The sequence below is a fragment of the Salvelinus fontinalis genome, chromosome 20, assembly GCF_029448725.1.
Source record: "Salvelinus fontinalis isolate EN_2023a chromosome 20, ASM2944872v1, whole genome shotgun sequence".
In the NCBI taxonomy this organism is placed as follows: Eukaryota; Metazoa; Chordata; class Actinopteri; order Salmoniformes; family Salmonidae; genus Salvelinus; species Salvelinus fontinalis.
The window spans coordinates 23,848,276-23,868,140 of record NC_074684.1 but is presented as its reverse complement, the minus strand read 5'-3'; the positions used below and the strand labels follow the sequence as shown (position 1 = coordinate 23,868,140).

General features: G+C 45.4%; 1 protein-coding gene across 3 annotated transcripts in view; it reads left to right on the top strand.

Annotated features, from left to right (window-relative positions):
• LOC129817552 (tyrosine-protein kinase Fyn-like) overlaps positions 1-19,865 on the top strand; it is an 80,852-nt gene that overhangs the window by 49,338 nt on the left and 11,649 nt on the right. For all 3 annotated transcript variants that reach the window (XM_055872934.1, XM_055872933.1, XM_055872932.1), the window contains exons 3-7: positions 7,867-8,132; positions 10,760-10,856; positions 13,787-13,885; positions 15,027-15,130; positions 15,922-16,071. In XM_055872934.1, coding sequence (XP_055728909.1) covers positions 7,877-8,132; positions 10,760-10,856; positions 13,787-13,885; positions 15,027-15,130; positions 15,922-16,071 — 706 coding nt within the window. In that variant the 5' untranslated portion in view covers positions 7,867-7,876. The remainder of the gene's footprint in view (positions 1-7,866; positions 8,133-10,759; positions 10,857-13,786; positions 13,886-15,026; positions 15,131-15,921; positions 16,072-19,865) is intronic.

Below are 19,865 nucleotides of genomic sequence, written 5' to 3'. Positions count from 1 at the left end.
AGTTTACCCTGGGCACCTTATTCATCCCAAGCTACTCAATACTGCCCCCAGCCATAAGAAGTTAAAGAAGGATTTTAAGCCTTAAGACAATTAAGATATGGATTGTGTATGTGTGCCGTTCTGAGGGTGAATCGTCAAGACAAAATATTTAAGTGCCTTTAAACAGAGTATGATAGTAGGTGCCAGGCACACCGGTTTGTGTGAAGTACTGCAACTCTGCTGGGTTTTTCATGCTCAACAGTTTCCTGTGTTTATCAAGAATGATCCACCACCCAAAGAACATCCAGCCAACTTCACACAACTGTGGGAAGCATTGGAGTCAACACAGCCCATCATCCCTGTGGAACGCTTTCGACACCTTGTAGAGTCCTTGCCCCAGCGAATTGAGGCTGTTCTGAGTGCAGAAAGGGGGCTCCAACAAAATATTAGGAAGGTATTCTTAGTTTTGTACACTCAGTGTATGTCCTGTATAAGCAGCCATTTTGTTTCCCTCTCCTCCTCCCTACTCTGTGCTCAGAGATGATGGCTTCCTGTAAAGCCTGAGGTGTTCTGTCCAGACAGGGTGTCCCAAAATTGTCCAGATCATCCGTGTAAAGAGTGGTGATAAAAGACTCTCCCCCCCCCAGGGCATAACGTGACAGTGTAGCCCCCCCCCCCCCCATACTAGTGATTCACCCCTCCCCACCTCATCACCCCCTATGAAATATACATGCCTCCATCCAGGGCGTTTCGTCCCTCTGCAGCTCTCTTGCAGCTAGCCCGACACCGACTCTGAGGCATGCCAACCTTGAGTTTCCACAACCGCTCCATTAATATTTGACATGGATCTGTGGATAGATCTGCTTTTATCCCCTATCTCCTCTCCTATTTGTTGAGAGACGGATTGCAGAACATATGGTAGAAGTTGACACCTTTTTAACTTGATTTAATCAATTGTCATCCCTTCTGCTTTATTTTTAATTTAAAGCAGCCTTAGAATATTCAAAGTATTAGATCTTTGCCGTTCAATTAAATATCTTAATGAATTTGGTCCATATAGATCCTATATGCATGGCCTTTACTTTAACTAGCTTCTGGTCATGTTCTGCTTTATAATTGGTTTTCCATGAAGGACCATTGATCTGATTGGTTGAGCCAATCTGATGAGAAGAAGAGTGATAAGGATGTGGGGTTCTATATTAAACTCTGTGCTGATGGCTATCAGTTGGTTTCTATATCCAACACTGTGCTGATGGCTATCAGTTGGTTTCTATATGCAACACTGTGCTGATGGCTATCAGTTGGTTTCTATATGCAACACTGTGCTGATGGCTATCAGTTGGTTTCTATATGCAACACTGTGCTGATGGCTATCAGTTGGTTTCTATATGATACACTGTGCTGATGGCTATCAGTTGGTTTCTATATGCAACACTGTGCTGATGGCTATCAGTTGGTTTCTATATGCAACACTGTGCTGATGGCTATCAGTTGGTTTCTATATGCAACACTGTGCTGATGGCTATCAGTTGGTTTCTATATGCAACACTGTGCTGATGGCTATCAGTTGTAGAGGTCGACCGATTAATCGGAATGGCCGATTAATTAGTGCCAATTTCAAGTTTTCATAACAATCAGAAATCGGTCATTTTGGGCGGCGATTTTGCAGATTTAATTTTTTTTTTTCTTTTACACCTTTATTTAACTAGGCAAGTCATTTAAGAACACATTCTTATTTTCAATGGCGGCCTAGGAACGGTGGGTTAAAAACTTCTCTAGGGTAGCGGGCAGCATTCGGAATTTTGGATGAAAAGCATGCTCAAATTAAACTGCCTGCTTCTCGGGCCCAGAAGATATGATATGCATATGACTGGTAGATTTGGATAGCAAACACTCTAAAGTTTCCAAAACTGTTAGAATAGTGTCTGAGTATAACAGAACTGATTTGGCAGGCGAAAACCTGAGAGAAATCCATTCGGGAAGTAGTTTCTTTTTTGGTTTTGTAGTTTTCTATTCAATGCCATTACAGTATCCATTGACTTAGGACTCAAATTGCAGTTCCTATGCCTTCCACTAGATGTCAACAGTCTTTAGAAATTGTTTCAGGCTTGTATTCTGAAAAATTAGGAAGTAAGAGCAGTCTGAATGAGTGGACCCTAAAGTGTCACAGAGCTTTTTCATGTGCGGGACCGAGAGAGTGCCTTTCTTGTTTACCTTTTATATTGACGACGTTATTGTCCGGTTGAAATATTATCGATTATTTAGGCTAAAAACAACCTGGGGATTGAATATAAACATCGTTTGACATGTTTTTATGAACTTTACGGATACAATTTAGATTTTTTGTCTGCCTGTTTTGACTGCGTTTGAGCCTGTGGATTACTGAAGAAAACGTGTGAACAAAACTGAGGTTTTTGGATATAAAGAGACTTTATCGAACAAAAGGAACATTTATTGAGTAAATAAATGTCTGTGGAGTGCAACCATATGAAGATCATCAAAGGTAAGGGATTAATTTTATCTCTGTTTCTGACTTGTGTAACTCTTCTACTTGGCTGGTTACTGTTTGTAATGATTTGTCTGCTGGGCTATGTTCTCAAATAATCGTACGGTATGCTTTCGCCGTAAAACATTTTAAAAATCTGACACCGTGGTTGGATTCACAAGAAGTTCATCTTTAAACCTATGTAAAATATGTTTTGTTTTCTGAATTTTTATAATGAGTATTTCTGTATTTGATTTTGGTGCCCAGCAGTTTCACTGGCTGTTGAAGAGGTGGGACGCTAACGTCTCACGTACCCTAGAGAGGTTCTGCCTTGTTCAGGGGCAGAACGACAGATTTTTACCTTGTCAGCTCAGGGATTCAATCTTGCAACCTTACGGTTAACTAGTCCAATGCTTTAACCACATGCCTCATGAGGAGCCCGCCTGTTACGCGAATGCAGTAAGAAGCCAAGGTAAGCTGCTAGCTAGAATTAAACGTATCTTATAAAAAAACAATCAATCAATCATAATCACTAGTTATAACTACACATGGTTGATGATATTACTAGTTTATCTAGCGTGTCCTGCGTTGCATATAATCGATGCAGTGCGCATTCGCGAAAAAGGACTGTTGTTGCTCCAACGTGTACCTAACCATAAACATCAACGCCTTTCTTAAAATCAATACACAGAAGTATATATTTTTAAACCTGCATATTTAGCTAAAAGAAATCCAGGTTAGCAGGCAATATTAACCAGGTGAAATTGTGTCACTTCTCTTGCGTTCATTGCACGCAGAGTTAGGGTATATGCAACAGTTTGGGCCGCCTGGCTCATTGCGAACTAATTTGCCAGAATTTTACGTAATTATGACATAACATTGAAGGTTGTGCAATGTAACAGGAATATTTAGACTGATGGATGCCACCCGTTAGATAAAATACAGAACGGTTCCGTATTTCACTGAAAGAATAAATGTTTTGTTTTCAAGATAATAGTATCCGGATTCGACCATATTAATGACCTAAGGCTCGTATTTCTGTGTGTTATTATGTTATAATTAAGTCTATGATTTGATAGAGCAGTCTGACTGAGTGATGGTGTGCACCAGCACGCTCGTAAGCATTCATTCAAACAGCACTTTCGTGCGTTTTGCCAGCAGCTCTGCTGTTTATGAATTCAAGCCTATCAACTCCCGAGATTAGGCTGGTGTAACCGATGTGAAATGGCTAGCTAGTTAGCAGGGTGCGCGCTAATAGCGTTTCAAACGTCACTCGCTCTGAGACTCGGAGTAGTTGTTCCCCTTGCTCTGCATGGGTAACGCTGCTTCGAGGGTGGCAGTTGTCGATGTGTTCCTGGTTCGAGCCCAGGTAGCGGCGAGGAGAAGGATGGAAGCTATACTGTTACACTGGCAATACTAAAGTGCCTATAAGAACATCCAGTAGTCAAATGTATATGAAATACAAATGGTATAGAGAGAAATAGTCCTATAATTCCTATAATAACTACAACCTAAAACTTCTTACCTGGGAATATTGAAGACTCATGTTAAAAGGAACCACCAGCTTTCATATGTTCTCATGTTCTGAGCAAGGAACTTAAACGTTAGCTTTCTTACATGGCACATATTGCACTTTTACTTTCTTCTCCAACACTTTGTTTTTGCATTATTTAAACCAAATTGAACATGTTTCATTATTTATTTGAGGCTAAATTGATTTTATTGATGTATTATAGTAAGTTAAAATAAGTGTTCATTCAGTATTGTTGTAATTGTCATTATTACAAATAAAAATAAAAAATCGGCCGATTAATCGGTATCAGCTTTTGTGGTCCTCCAATAATCAGTATCGGTATCGGCGTTGAAAAATCATAATCGGTCGACCTCTAATCATTTGGTTTCTATATGCAACCCTGTGCTGATGGCTATCAGTTGGTTTCTATATGAAACACTGTGCTGATGGCTATCAGTTGGTTTCTATATGATACACTGTGCTGATGGCTATCAGTTGGTTTCTATATGAAACACTGTGCTGATGGCTATCAGTTGGTTTCTATATGATACACTGTGCTGATGTCTATCAGTTGGTTTCTATATGATACACTGTGCTGATGGCTATCAGTTGGTTTCTATATGATACACTGTGCTGATGGCTATCAGTTGGTTTCTATATGAAAAACTGTGCTGATGGCTATCAGTTGGTTTCTATATGAAACACTGTGCTGATGGCTATCAGTTGGTTTCTATATGCAACACTGTGCTGATGGCTATCAGTTGGTTTCTATATGCAACCCTGTGCTGATGGCTATCAGTTGGTTTCTATATGCAACCCTGTGCTGATGGCTATCAGTTGGTTTCTATATGAAACACTGTGCTGATGGCTATCAGTTGGTTTCTATATGATACACTGTGCTGATGGCTATCAGTTGGTTTCTATATGAAACACTGTGCTGATGGCTATCAGTTGGTTTCTATATGATACACTGTGCTGATGGCTATCAGTTGGTTTCTATATGAAAAACTGTGCTGATGGCTATCAGTTGGTTTCTATATGAAACACTGTGCTGATGGCTATCAGTTGGTTTCTATATGATACACTGTGCTGATGTCTATCAGTTGGTTTCTATATGATACACTGTGCTGATGGCTATCAGTTGGTTTCTATATGATACACTGTGCTGATGGCTATCAGTTGGTTTCTATATGAAAAACTGTGCTGATGGCTATCAGTTGGTTTCTATATGAAACACTGTGCTGATGGCTATCAGTTGGTTTCTATATGCAACACTGTGCTGATGGCTATCAGTTGGTTTCTATATGAAACACTGTGCTGATGGCTATCAGTTGGTTTCTATATGAAACACTGTGCTGATGGCTATCAGTTGGTTTCAGGCTGTTATTCTGCAGCAGAGGAAGGGGAGGAGAGAAGGAGTAAACAGCAATACAAGCGCCTGCGGCTAGCAGGTGTTTTCTGAACAGAAGGGAAGGGGGCAAAGAAAGAGATGAAAGAGGTTGGGTTCAAACTAAGGGAGCAGTGATGCTGAGCTCAGTCCCTAGCCTGTGTTGAGGGGTCCGCAGTGAGCAGGATTCGTACTGGGCTGAGGCTCTGTTGTAGCTGTATGTTTGTCTCCTGCTGTGAGGGCTGTCTCATAGCTGCCTACTGAAAGGTAGAATAACAACACTGTGAGTGGTCTTGCAGTACTCTGTGATAGGGTTGTAGCTGACCACACACTGCTGTGTGTGTGTGTGTGTGTGTATGTATGTGTGTGTGTGTGTGTGTGTGTGGCGTGCTTGCCATTCTCAACATCTCCAGTCATCTACACAGCAACAACCTGTTCCATTTGGCTCCTTTGGAATCACCTATAATACTGTGCTGTTATCAGAGGCAGCTTTGACTGTATTCAGTTAACAACATCCTTCTTCCACAGATTACTCTGACATTTACCACAACAAGCCAAGCCCTCTGAACGGATAACAGAGATCAATACAAATGTCGATGTCCAGAAGCCAATCCAATCTTTCTCTGCTGCCCAGCGGCTATGTTATGAGATAGATTATCAAGCAACTTTGAGCATTTTAAGTGATGCTACAAATTGAAGACGATTAGAGATGCTGTGGAACCCACCACTGACCGTTGCAGTTATCTGATTCTTGGCTCTCTTCCTGTCCAGGGCTTGTTGTGGTGGATTACAGGGGTAGCCCACTGAGTCATTGTAGCGTTCGCGTGTCGTTTTGCGGAGCCAGGGATTCGTTGGTTGCCAGGCCACGGTCAGAGGCCAAATACTAGCCGCTGTCTGATATGTTATTTATTATATGAGACTGGATGATGTCACAGAGATTCCTTTGTATCTGATCACTGTGACTGTGTGGATTTAGTCTTAATCTACAACTTTAAACCAATATATGTATTGTTCAGTTGTATGAACTTTAATGGATTGGGAATCCTGATTTCTCTCTCTCTCTCTCTCTCTCTCTCTCTCTCTCTCTCTCTCTCTCTCTCTCTCTCTCTCTCTCTCTCTCCTTTCTTTCTTTCTTTCTTTCTTTCTCTCCATTTGCCAAGCGTGCGGTCGTCAGTCAGTGATGATGTGGGAAGCAGGTTCTAGACCTTGACCATGCTCAATGGGTGGCCATGCTCAATGGGAGGAAGGAGGGCGTCCTATAATCTGGGCCTTGTTTTTTTCCCTCTGGCCAAAGGGAAGCATACTGGACCACATTCTTTCTCCCATGTGTTTTAAGTGACTGCAGACTGCACTTCCTTCTTCTATCAGAAGAGATGGAATAGACACAACACACCAGGCCAGGAGGCTTGGAAAGAGGGAGAGAGAGATCAGAGAGAGGGGAGAGAGAGGAGAGAAAAAGAAGGATAGAGAGAGAGAGAGAGACAGTGCAAGGGAAACAGGGCTCTTATAGAAATCCTGAATATTTTCAAATGACACGTTTGAGAGCAGTCGTGGCTGTAGCTGAGGACTAGATCAGCAGTCTGTCTCCAAGGAACACTGCAATTTACAGTCTGTTTGTCTGTGCTGGTCTACACAGACAGTGTTATTTTCATGTTTATTTTGCAGGCTGGTAATGAGATCCTATTAATTGTCACAGGGTGAATAATTCTGTCCAGTGGTAATCTTCCCCAGCACCATAGTAGTAGAGCTCTACTCTAGCCAGTTGATAAACTTTATACGCTTTAATTTTGTGCCAATACCATCACAGCCAAGGCATAAACAGTCCCTACAGAAGGTATTTGAACATATTTTCTTGTCTGTAGGTGTGTTTACATACCAGTATTTGAAGACTTAGATTATACCATAAAAGGAGACTATACTTGGTTTAGTAATAGTGTTGGAAGAAACATAGAGATGTCCTACTGGAAATATGTCCTGTCTCTTTAACAGACAGAAGCAACGTCCACACTCCCTCCACCTCCCACCCATAGGACCGGCCGGTCGATGCTGGCAGTGATGTTATCATGGAATAATGGATGAGTGAATACCCTTATGACCGATCCTCCATGGGTCCCCTTCTCCCCGACTATTTCTCCTTCCCCAACACTAGTGTATATCTGAGTGTATTTTTTCCCCTGGCCGTGAAAGAGACACAGTGTTTGTGTGAGTCATCCGGAGCTCTGCTGTGTGTACGTGTGTGTGCGCGTGTGTGTCAGGCTATAAACCTCCCAGTGCTCCTTGAGAGACAGCATTTCTCTAATGAGACAAGGACATGTCATCTGAGGGGAGAGGAGAGCAAACCAAGAACAATGTTAAAGTACACCTCTATTTCATGTATTGTTGCTTGTCATCAGCCCTGTAACCTTCCTTTTCCTTTTCAGACTGGATGTTCTATTGATTTACAAGCAAGTTGATAATCCCTCTTCTTCTTCTCTGTGTTTCTCTGTGTTTCTCTCTGTGTAGAATATAGATAATGGGCTGTGTACAATGCAAGGATAAAGAAGCAACGAAACTCACGGACGACCGAGACACCAGCATCTCCCAGAGTGCCCCAGGCTTCCGCTATGGCGCCGATCCCACGCCGCAGCACCAGCACTACCCCAGCTTCGGGGTCACCGCCATCCCCAACTTCAACAACTTCCAGGCGCCTGTCGGCCAGGGGATGACGGTCTTCGGAGGGGTCAACACCTCCTCCCACACCGGGACCCTACGCACCCGTGGCGGAACAGGTAGGGGTGTCCATACGTTCCCCTTTAGCCCCTCTCCTGACTTCCCCGGACCCGCTTCACCTCACGGCCCAGTCCCGGCCCCTCTCCTGACTTCCCCGGACCCGCTTCACCTCACGGCCCAGTCCCGGCCCCTCTCCTGACTTCCCCGGACCCGCTTCACCTCGCGGCCCAGTCCCGGCCCCTCTCCTGACTTCCCCGGACCCGATTCACCTCGCGGCCCAGTCCCGGCCCCTCTCCTGACTTCCCCGGACCAGCTTCACCTCACGGCCCAGTCCCGGCCCCTCGACCCTGTGTTGGAACGTCCGGCCGGCGCTTGCACAGCCCTTTGTGTGTGGGTTCATTGTTTCCATAGAGAATATTCCCAGTCAGGATATCCTTTATGTTTCATTGAGCCTCTACTGCTACAAGAGGAGCTACAGCGTTTCCACTTAATTAACACGGCTTCCATCAAAGTGTGGATTATTTCTGTCCCAAAATGATCCAAATCCACTGTCAGTTGCAGGGGACAAAGGGGTTTAACTTTGGTACAAACTGTCCCTCTCTCTCTCTTTTTCTCTCTCTCTCTCAAACCACTTTCATGACAAAAATAGTGGTACTGCCTTGTCTGTCTAACAGGCACCATTTTGCCTTTCAGGCTTATAGATGAGGTGCCGTTTGTGACATTCTATTGGGAATCATTTGATCTGTATGCACTTAGTTAACAGTCTGAACGGAAATTCACAGCTAGTACTGTATGTTCCATGACCTTAAGTTACTGAATTGAATGGGCCTCACTCACATGCCAATCCTCAGATTACTATAATAAATATATAATAAATAATAAACCATGCATAACCAAAGCCTGGTTGGTGTATTCTGGCTTGCTAGGGGTTTCTTGTAAGTGGAGGAGATGTGGAGGCATTTCTTCAGAAGTGATGCAGTCTGTTTGTATCTTGTGATGAGTGTGACAGGTAGATGCATCAGAGGTGTGGCGTGCAAAATCCCCCTGTGTGCATCCTCTCTCTCTCTCTCTCTCTCTCTCTCTCTCGCTCTCTCTCTCGCTCTCTCTCTCGCTCTCTCGCTCTTACTCTTACTCTCTCTGTTCTGTGTCATGTGAAAGGCAGCAGCTTGTTCTCTTCTCACTGCTACTATCCCAAGGGCCCTGCTCTCAAAGCACAGACTATTCATTCCCACAGTACACTCAACCCTGTCCCAACACTCAAAAGACTGTGTAGGCTTCCACCACCACCATATTGCTGTGGTGCATCAAGTCCTTTCAGATCAGGGAAAGGAGATGAATAAAGAAAGCTCTTTAGACTTGTGGAGACTTATTCTGAGAGATTCAGCAGACTGCCTGGGTAGATGGAGCAGGCTCAGCCCCTCTCTCGTTGGACTCCCTCTCAGCCTGTCTCCCTGTTCTCTCTCTCAGCCTGTCTCCCTGGACTCTCTCTGTCTGTCTCCCTGGACCCTCTCTCAGCCTCTTTCCCTGGACCCTCTCTCAGCATGTCTCCCTGGACCCTCTCTCAGCATATCTCCCTGGACCCTCTCTCAGCATGTCTCCCTGGACCCTCTCTCAGCATGTCTCCCTGGACCCTCTCTCAGTCTGTCTCCCTGGACCCTCTCTCAGCCTCTTTCCCTGGACCCTCTCTCAGCATGTCTCCCTGGACCCTCTCTCAGCCTGTCTCCCTGGACCCTCTCTCAGCCTGTCTCCCTGGACCCTCTCTCAGCCTGTCTCCCTGGATCCTCTCTCAGCATGTCTCCCTGGACCCTCTCTCAGCATATCTCCCTGGACCCTCTCTCAGCATGTCTCCCTGGACACACTCTCAGCCTGTCTCCCTAGATCCTCTCTCAGCCTGTCTCCCTGGACACCCTCTCAGCCTGTCTCCCTAGATCCTCTCTCAGCCTGTCTCCCTGGACACGCTCTCAGCCTGTCTCCCTAGATCCTCTCTCAGCCTGTCTCCCTGGACACTCTCTCAACCTGTCTCCCTAGATCCTCTCTCAGCCTGTCTCCTTGGACACTCTCAGCCTGTCTCCCTAGATTTTCTCTCAGCCTGTCTCCCTAGATTCTCTCTCAGCCTGTCTCCCTGGACACTCTCTCAGCCTGTCTCCCTAGATTTTCTCTCAGCCTGTCTCCCTAGATTCTCTCTCAGCCTGTCTCCCTAGATTCTCTCTCAGCCTGTCTCCCTAGATTCTCTCTCAGCCTGTCTCCCTAGATTCTCTCTCAGCCTGTCTCCCTGGACATCTAGGTAGTTGGTAATAATAATAGAACTCTTCTATTACATGTGGTATGTAGTGTGTGTGCTACCTACCTGCCTGCTGAAAGATTGTATGAAGGACCTTTTCCATTCATAATTTCTGCAGTGTTTTAATGCTACCTTTCAGGTGAAAGATGTCCAATACTGTATGAAGGCTTATTTCCAGCTATTTATACTGTCACCAATTTAATGGATGGTTTCACATTCAATTCACTACAGCCTAGTATATCCACTGCATCCAGAAATGTCTGCAGCCTCTAGTATAAAAGCTACCGTGCACCCAGCGTCCCTTCCAGGGTCAGTCAGTGCAATGTTAGTCTCTCAGACTCTAACGTTCATTTGCTGCACTTGTTAATCGCGTGAGTGCTGACGCTGTGTGTTTTCTCTCGGCAGGAGTCACCCTCTTCGTGGCACTTTACGACTATGAGGCGCGGACAGAGGACGACCTCAGCTTCAGGAAAGGGGAGAGGTTTCAGATTATCAACAGCACGTAAGTACAGTATAGTACAGCCACTTATCACACATCCCACCTACTGCACTGAGAGTGGAAAAAGGTCTGTATTCTAGATGAAAATATATTCGAATCACTCTGGTAGCCTGGCTGCCTAGGTTTATCACTTTGACCGGGGAAGGTGTTGGAATGACTGTAAAATAAGTTTTATTGCCATTTTCAATACATCAGCATTTAAATTGTATGGAGCATGCAGGGGTCTTTAGTTTGAGGTGGGGGATGTGGAATGGTTCTGTGTTGTTCTTCAGTCTGCTTTAGTCTGGTGTAGACTTTCTCTTTGAACGGTCTGACACAAAGTGCAGCCACTCTGTTACCCCTCTGTCAGCACAACTGTCTCAGACCAGCCCATGAACATGCTGCTCTGAAACCTCATGGATGGGTGTTTTCCTTTTCAGCAGGCTTTAGTGACACACTGAAAAATGTCATTTGATATTTTCTCTCAGAAGTATGACTGTCTGTTTAGGTTTGTGATTTCCCAGCTCCTCCTCCACTGTCCCCATGTTCATGTTCACCCATGTTGTTTTTCAACCTAAAGCCCAGGCAGCACAGTGGATACTCACCAGTCTCCATACCCATCCATACTACTTTAACAGCTGACATCCTGTCCTCTCTCCCCTGTGGACGGGCTGCTCCTCATACCCCAGTAGCACACGTTTAACCACCACCACACACTGCCCACCCATCTAGAGCAAAGGCAGGAAGACACCATCATTAGGACCCTCTCTATTCTATCCTCCCCTCCTCCCCTCCTCCTCTCCTCCCTTCATCTTCTCCTCCTGGCCAGTGGCCAGTCAGAGCTGCAGCCTCAGCCCTCCATCATCCGCCCACGCCTCCCTCACTTCTAACTTCCCTCCCTGGCAGCATCCAGGCTCTGTTCCAGCTTGGCACACTGCCCCCTGCTGGAGAGAAGAGTAACTGCACCCAGCCCAGGCCCAGTCTCTCCCTCTCAGGCCAGGCTGCCCGGCAAACAGACAGTACATGGTAGATGCCTGTTCAGGCAGGGAATGACGTGAGCAGCCATGGGACTCCTGTGGGTACTGAGCACAGGGTCTGTTGTGTTGTATTATGGTGGCATCTTCTCAAGGAATCGCTGACCTTGGTGAAATCAAACAACACGTTACAGAGAAGCATCCCAAACAATAAGACTCAAGTGTTTATAATGTTTGATTCTGATTGCTTAGAATAGTTTCCTATAACATGATTGCTGTAACAAGATGACACATGTATACGTCTTCATCATGCAATTGCACATTTAGCAAATTTGTTTGTAAAATGTTTTTGTAAAACTACCTCAGAAATAAGCAGGAAATACCACAGATGTTTTGTTTAATGAGTACTCTGTCGTTAGCAGTGACCACAGGGAAAGAAGCTAGTTGAAGCATAACAATACTTCTGGAGATGGGAGAAGGCTGGTTCTTTGTTTGCTTGCCCATGGTGAATGGACTGGGGTCCATCCCGTCCCTCTCTGTCTCTCTCTCTCTTTCACTCTTTCGCTTGCTCTCTCTATCTTTCTCGCTCCTCCTCTCCTCCCAGCAGTCCATCATTCCTCTCAGCTGTTGGCGTTAGCGTGTTAGCTTGAACACACTAGCCCTCCAGATGGAACCTCCATTGTCCTCTCAGAACAAATGAAACTGGCCTGTGATGTCATCCCCGGTGCTCCCCGTCATGTTTTTATTCAGGACAAATGAAAGACCGCTACTAGGGATGTAGTAGTAGACAGTGGTAGGTGGTTCTGTGTGTGTGTGTGTGTGTGTGTGTGTGTGTGTGTGTGTGTGTGTGTGTGTGTGTGTGTGTGTGTGTGTGTGTGTGTGTGTGTGTGTGTGTGTGTGTGTGTGTGTGTGTGTGTACGGGCTAGCAAGTAGTGGACCACTCCTTATGGCTGCCCTTTAAGGCATCACCTATGTCTCCTGTGCTTTCCATGTGTGTTTTTGATGGTGTTGTGGAGGAGTCAGGGGGAAGGGGCCAACAGGGAGGAGGCTGGGGAGGAATGAGTGGTGGGGTACTGTGGAATACATTGAGAGGAATACAGGGAGATTAAGAATGTAATGCAGTAATGCGAAGAAGAAGGGACTATACAGTGTTTGAGAGACAGCGAGGGATAACAGTTAAGTGTGTCAGGAAGTGGAGATATAAAAAGAAAGATGAAATAAAATGTGCGAGGGAGAGAGGGATGTAAAGGAGGCCAGTGTGTTGGGAGGACAGGAGAGTGAGCGTGATGGAGAGGCAGTTGTTAGAGGGAGAGAAAGAGGACAGGAGAGTGAGCGTGATGGAGAGGCGGTTGTTAGAGGGAAAGAAAGAGGACAGGAGAGTGAGCGTGATGGAGAGGCGGTTGTTAGAGGGAGAGAAAGAGGACAGGAGAGTGAGCGTGTTAGAGAGGCGGTTGTTAGAGGGAGAGAAAGAGGACAGGAAAGAGGTGGTAATGGCTGCATGGTCAGGCAAGCTGTGGTCGTTAAGAGCTCTCCCTCCCTCCTCCCAACCGTTGCTTGTGATCAGACAGTGCTGCCAACACACATTCCATATGAACAAGGCATGTACTGCTACCCAATGTATTCACGTCAAATGCATTATTGATCATCACAGTGGTTCATTTGTTATTTCTATAGCCAATCTCCTAATACATGGTGTACATGAAACCATTTGATGCCACGTGGGTTCTTTTGGTTAGCAGGGGTTGAACCCTTTAAGCCTCACCCCTACCATGACTGACTAGTATTCCACATGTGTATTGATCAATACTGTATCGAATGTCATGTAATGATGCTTTTTCTCTGCTCTCTCTCTCTCTCTCCATCTATCGCTCTCTCTCCCCATCTATCGCTCTCTCTCCCTCCCTTTCTCTGCCCCCCTTTTCCCTCTATCTCTCCATCTCTCTCTCTCCATCTCTCTCTCTCCATCTCTCTCTCCCTCAGTGAAGGGGACTGGTGGGATGCTCGTTCCCTCACCACCGGTGGAAATGGTTACATCCCCAGTAATTACGTGGCTCCAGTGGACTCCATCCAGGCTGAGGAGTGAGTAGCAATCTGTCATACTGGGTTTTATTGGGACACTCTCTGACAGAGCTGAATACATGGCACACCAGACACCAGGTCACATACACTTCTCCTGTCACGTCACTCACACACACACACACACTCACACACACACACACACACACACACACACACACACTCACACACGCGCGCGCACACACACACACACACACACACACATGCACACACTCTCTCTCTGTCTCTCTAACTCTCTCTCTTCTCACTCTCTTTCGCTCTCTCTCCTCCGTTTTCTATCTGAGACAACAGGGAGAGAGGAAGATGAGGGAGAGAGGAAGATGTCAGAAGTTTAGACAAGCGCAGATATCCTCTCTATTTCTCAGTGCCTGAAGTTAACAGTCAAGACAAGGCTCTGAGGAGAAATGTAAACATACTGGGATTTGTGCAGTATGTCTCTGCAGAGCTGGCACTTTCACCGGCTCATTAAAAACACTTTTATTAGACACTATAAAAGAGAGGAGAGTTGTGGGAATAGTTAAATGCTGTGTTTTCAGATATTTGAAATGTCAGACAGTGTGAGAGTTTTTCCCGTGTGTGTGTGTGTGTGTGTGTGTGTGTGTGTGTGTGTGTGTGTGTGTGTGTGTGTGTGTGTGTGTGTGTGTGTGTGTGTGTGTGTGTGTGTGTGTGTGTGTGTGTGTGTGTGTGTGTGTGTGTGTGTGTGTGTGTGTGTTTATATATACCTTGGTGTCAGACAGTGCTACAGGCCCCTTCCCCCACCTCACTCTCCATCAGACTCTGGTGAATAATGATGTTATTATTCTATTGGTGCACCACAAGGTACACTATAGCATGATGGACATAAACAGCCAGGGTTTGTATGGGGGGTGGATCAATCCACATTTCATGCTCCCTCTCTATATGTATTTAGCCAGTGTTCAGCCTCTAGTCTCAGAGACCATGGCCAAATGGTGATTTATTGACAGTGTTGCAGTGAGAGTTTTAATTGGCCTTGTGACTGGTGTCACAATCAACGTGTCTCTGATCGCTGTGTATAAGATGATCATTTTTAAACTCAGACCCTTTACACACATAGTCTGTACCAACCCAAGATGGATGGTTTATGATTGTGCCTCCCTCACTCATTGTTCCCCACTCTTCATAGCTGGTACTTTGGGAAACTAGGCCGGAAGGATGCAGAGAGGCAGCTGCTGTTCACTGGTAACCCCCGTGGCACTTATCTCATCAGAGAGAGCGAAACCACAAAAGGTAACCACCAACTCATCGAAGTAAAGAGCCTGTATGTAGTGGTGGTGAAGTACCCAACTGTCATACTTGAGTAAAAGTAAATATACCTTAATAGAAAATGACTCAAGTAAAAGGGAAAGTCACCCAGTAAAATACTACTTGAGTAAAAGTCTAAAAGTATTTGGTTTTAAGTATACTTAAGTATCAAAGTAAAAGTATAAATTATTTATAATAACTTCTGTGAGGCAATCCAAATAGCACAATTTTCTTGTTTTTTACATTTATTTAGGGATAGGGATAGTCAACTGCACACTCAGACATAATTTACAAATGAAGCTTGTGTCAGAGGCAGTAGAGATGACCAGGGATGTTCTCTTGATAAGTGTGTGAATTTAACAATTTTCCTGTCCTGTTAAGCATTCAAAATGTAGCAAGTACTTTTGGGTGTCAGGGAAAATGTATGGAGTAAAAAGTACATTATTTTCTTTAGGAATGTAGTGAAGTAAAAGTAAAAATTGTCAAATATATAAATAGTAAAGTAAAATACAGATACCCCAAAAACAAATGAAGTAGTTACTTTAAAGTATTTTACTTAAGTCCTTTACACCACTGCCTGTATGTTACGATAGCTGTCTAACAGAAGGTTTGATATACTGTTCATTTATCCAACTGAGCAGCTGACTATTCTATAAAAGCTCATTCTGTATCTGTTAATACTATCAATCATTTCCCATGATCCTCAGTGCTATTAATGCATGAGGTAAGTGATTGTTTCCCAGTGACACTCTACTCCCCATCTGTGTGTCCTATAGGTGCCTTCTCCCTGTCCATACGAGACTGGGATGACGTGAAGGGAGACCACGTGAAGCATTATAAGATCCGTAAGCTGGACAGCGGCGGTTACTACATCACTACCAGAGCTCAGTTTGAGACCCTACAGCAGCTGGTGCAGCACTACTCAGGTAAGAGTCAGAAACGGTCCAAGTCACACCATTCACACACCATTCATTAGACATATATGACTGAAATGCATACGATAGCCATATTGCCTCAAAAATTGCTAGTTTATCATCAGTTTAAGTGCAGGCCTGGAGTTACAGTAACAGTGAGCTGACCTAAACAGTCAGTCATACCATTCATACATCATTATTGCACCCACCATTCATACACCTTTATTAGAATGTTTATTAGACATCTATGAGTGACATAGCTATGATGACCTGTTAGAGTTACAGTAATGTACAGTGGAACTCCTCCAGGCAGAACTGTAGTCATATTGGTGTTATGGTATAGTGGAGACAGGACATGGATGTAGCAGATGATTGGAAAGCCTAAATAGATACAAGAGGCTTCTCCTCTGTCTGGTGTCCATTTCCTTGGAGTGATCCAGAAGTGCATTATGTTGACACTGTTCATCTGTATAATCTCATTTACACTGTTAAGGCCTCTTCAAATGCAGAAATAGAAAGTGAAGCTCACACTTCAGATTTGAGAAGGGAATAGAGTGCAATTGAAGTAAGGGCTAGTGGTAATGTAAAACATAATTGGAAACTTCATATACTCAGCTTAGCACTTTCAAAAGTTTCAGAAAACTGTTGAGGATGCAACAGATAAGTTATTAAAGAATTGATGAAGTGACACATTTTGAAATCAATTATTTTACAACTATTGAGACACTAGTGACACTAGCGCCACTTATTGTTGTTTGAGTTCGTGTGAGTTACTAGGCCAATTGGTTCACTCTAATGGGCATGTTAGTCCCAGTCGTACAGACCATGTCCTCAGCAGACGACGAGGACTGTTCAACGTCACTCTGTTGATGATGACATACTGCATTCATGAGCACGTGTTGGTGTCAGATGAGACAGCCCTCTCTCTCTCTCTCTCTCGCTCTCTCTCGCTCTCTCTCGCTCTCTCTCTCTCTCGCTCTCTCTCGCTCTCTCTCTCTCTCTCTTTCTCGCTCTCTCTTTTGCTGTCTTTCTATCCCTCTCTTTCACTCTCTCACTCTGTCTTTTCCTCACCCAATCTCTCTCACTCTACTCTCTCCCTTTCTCTCTTTATGCATCTCTCTACCTCTATGTATTTGTCTATCTCTCTCCATGAGAATGGTGATGTGCTCCAGTTATCACATTAGTCCACTGGAAATGAACCGTATGGATTTTGTGTGTATGTTTGTGTCACAGTGCATTAACCTTGTCTTTCCATGCCCTCTTGCCACCCCAGGGAGCATATAGTGTGAAGTCCAAACACACCTCTTCAAATGACCTTGACCATTGTTGTTTTCTTCCAGGGCTTGTGCTTCTTCTGTTGCCTTTTGCTTTCTCACGATCTCTCACTTGGGTTTTTATCGAGGTTTAATTTCTATATTGTCAACGCATCTTTCCCACAGCAGTCCCACAGCAGTCACACAGCAGTCACACAGCAGTCACACAGCAGTCACACAGCAGTCACACAGCAGTCACACAGGCCAAAACACCACCAGCCCAAACTACACTCTTAGAAAAAATGTGTTATCTAGAGCCTAAAATGGTTATTCGGCTGTCCCTATAGGAGAACCCTTTGAAGAACCTTTTTTGGTTCCAGGTAGAACCTGTTTGAGTTCCATGAAGAACCCTTTCCACAGAGGGTTCTACATGGAACACAAAAGGGTTCTACCTGGAACCAAAAACAGTTCTACCTGGAACCAAAAAGGGTTCTCCTATGGGGACAGCCGAATAACCATTTTAGGCTCTAGGTAGCACCTTTGTTTCTAAGAGTGTAGTTAAAAAAATAAATATATTGTGAGCGGACCAAGTAATTGGGCGTCACTCTAAAGCGGGAAGGTGGAACAAACGAGTCAGGAGTAGGTTTTCTTGATTGAACAAAGTTCTATATTGAGGGCATTTGGACAACACAAACACTCCAACAGAATCAATGAAACTCTCCAAAGGAACAAAACATATATCTTCTTCTCCAGAGCAAAACAGGAACACAATATGATTGTCTTTAAATTACAACAAAAAGTCACGACATTGTCACCGTCTTAATGGTTCTTCCTAGATAGCTCCTCTGTCTCGGTGGCCATCTTCCAGAGATAGTTTTTCCTCTTGCTGGTTCCATACTCTCTCTTATAGGGGAAGGAGAATATCTCATTAGTAGTGTCAGCTGTGCTTAATTGCCTCTGGTTCACTTGTCTCCCATGCCTTGTTGGGCTACCATCCGTGAGCTCAGCCTGCCCTCTGGTGGTCCTTCCACATACCTTCCCCCTCAGGACCGAACCGGAGGGTCGGGCGCCAGACGCACCGTCTTGGTCGCGTCGGGACAGCGCGTCTGCATTCCCGTTCCTCGATCCGGCCCTGTGGATGACATGGAAAGAGAACGGCTGTAAAGACAAAAACCATCTGGCTATTCTGTTGTTATTGTTCCTCTTACCAGCCATCCACGTGAGGGGCGCATGGTCCATAACTAAAGCAAACCTCCGACCCAGTAGGTAGTACCGGAGATAATCGAGGGCCCACTTAATGGCTAAGGCCTCTTTCTCTACGGTAGCATACCTCTGTTCCCGATCGCTGAGCTTCCTACTTATGAAGAGAATCGGCTTCTCTGCTTCGCCTTTACCCTGAGCTAGTACGGCCCCGAGCCCTGTATCCGAGGCGTCGACCTGCACAATGAACTCTTGTGAGAAGTCCGGAGCCTGTAGGACGGGATCAGAACACAGGCCATCTTTTAGCGATTGAAAGGCCTCTTCCGTCTCGTCGTTCCACTCTACCTGGTTTGGCAAGTTTTTCTTGATGAGGTTTGTGAGGGGATTGGCAATAGTTGCATATCCCGGGATAAAACGGCGATAATATCCCGTTATCCCTAAGAAGGCCCGAACGTCCCGCTTGGTCCGGGGTCGCGGCCAGTCTCGAATTGCCCTGGTCTTCTCTGCCTGTGGGCGTATTTTCCCATTCCCCACGGTGTACCCCAGGTATTCCGCTTCGGACAGACCCAGGCAGCATTTATTTGGATTGGCCGTCAACCCTGTGGCTTCCAAACTCACGAGCACCGCCCGTAATCGCAGGAGGTGACTATCCCAGTCCTCGCTGTGGATAACCACATCGTCTATGTACGCCGCTGCATACTCTTGATGGGGCCGTAGAATGGCATCCATGAGGCGTTGGAAAGTTGCAGCGGCACCATGCAGTCCGAAGGGCATCCTCACATACTGGAAAAGCCCCTCTGGTGTGGCGAAGGCAGTCTTTGGGCGATCCTCCGGAGCCACCGGCACTTGCCAATATCCCTTCGTCAAATCCAGGGTGGTGATGAACTTGGCCTTTCCTAAGCGCTCCAAGAGTTCATCCACGCGGGGCATGGGATACGCATCGAATGTAGAGATGGCATTCACGGCCCTAAAATCGTTGCAGAGTCTCATACTACCATCGGATTTGGGGACCAGGACTATGGGACTGGACCACTCACTCGTCGATGGCTCGATCACACCCATCCTCAACATCTCCCTTACCTCGTTCTTAGCGATGACTCGGCGAGCCTCAGGAATCCTGTAAGGGCGGATATGCACCTTCTGGCCGGGTTCAGTGTGGATATGGTGGAACAGGACATCTGTTTGTCCTGGGAATGGAGAGAATATTCGACCGAAGTTCATAATCAGCTTGTCTAGCTGTCTTGACTGCTCCGGCAGGAGAGTTTGACCACGGCGCACCGGTGGTAGAGCCTCCTCTTTTCCTTTTCCCTCCAGGGCCATCAAAGCCACCTCCTCCTCTCTTCCATGGTACGG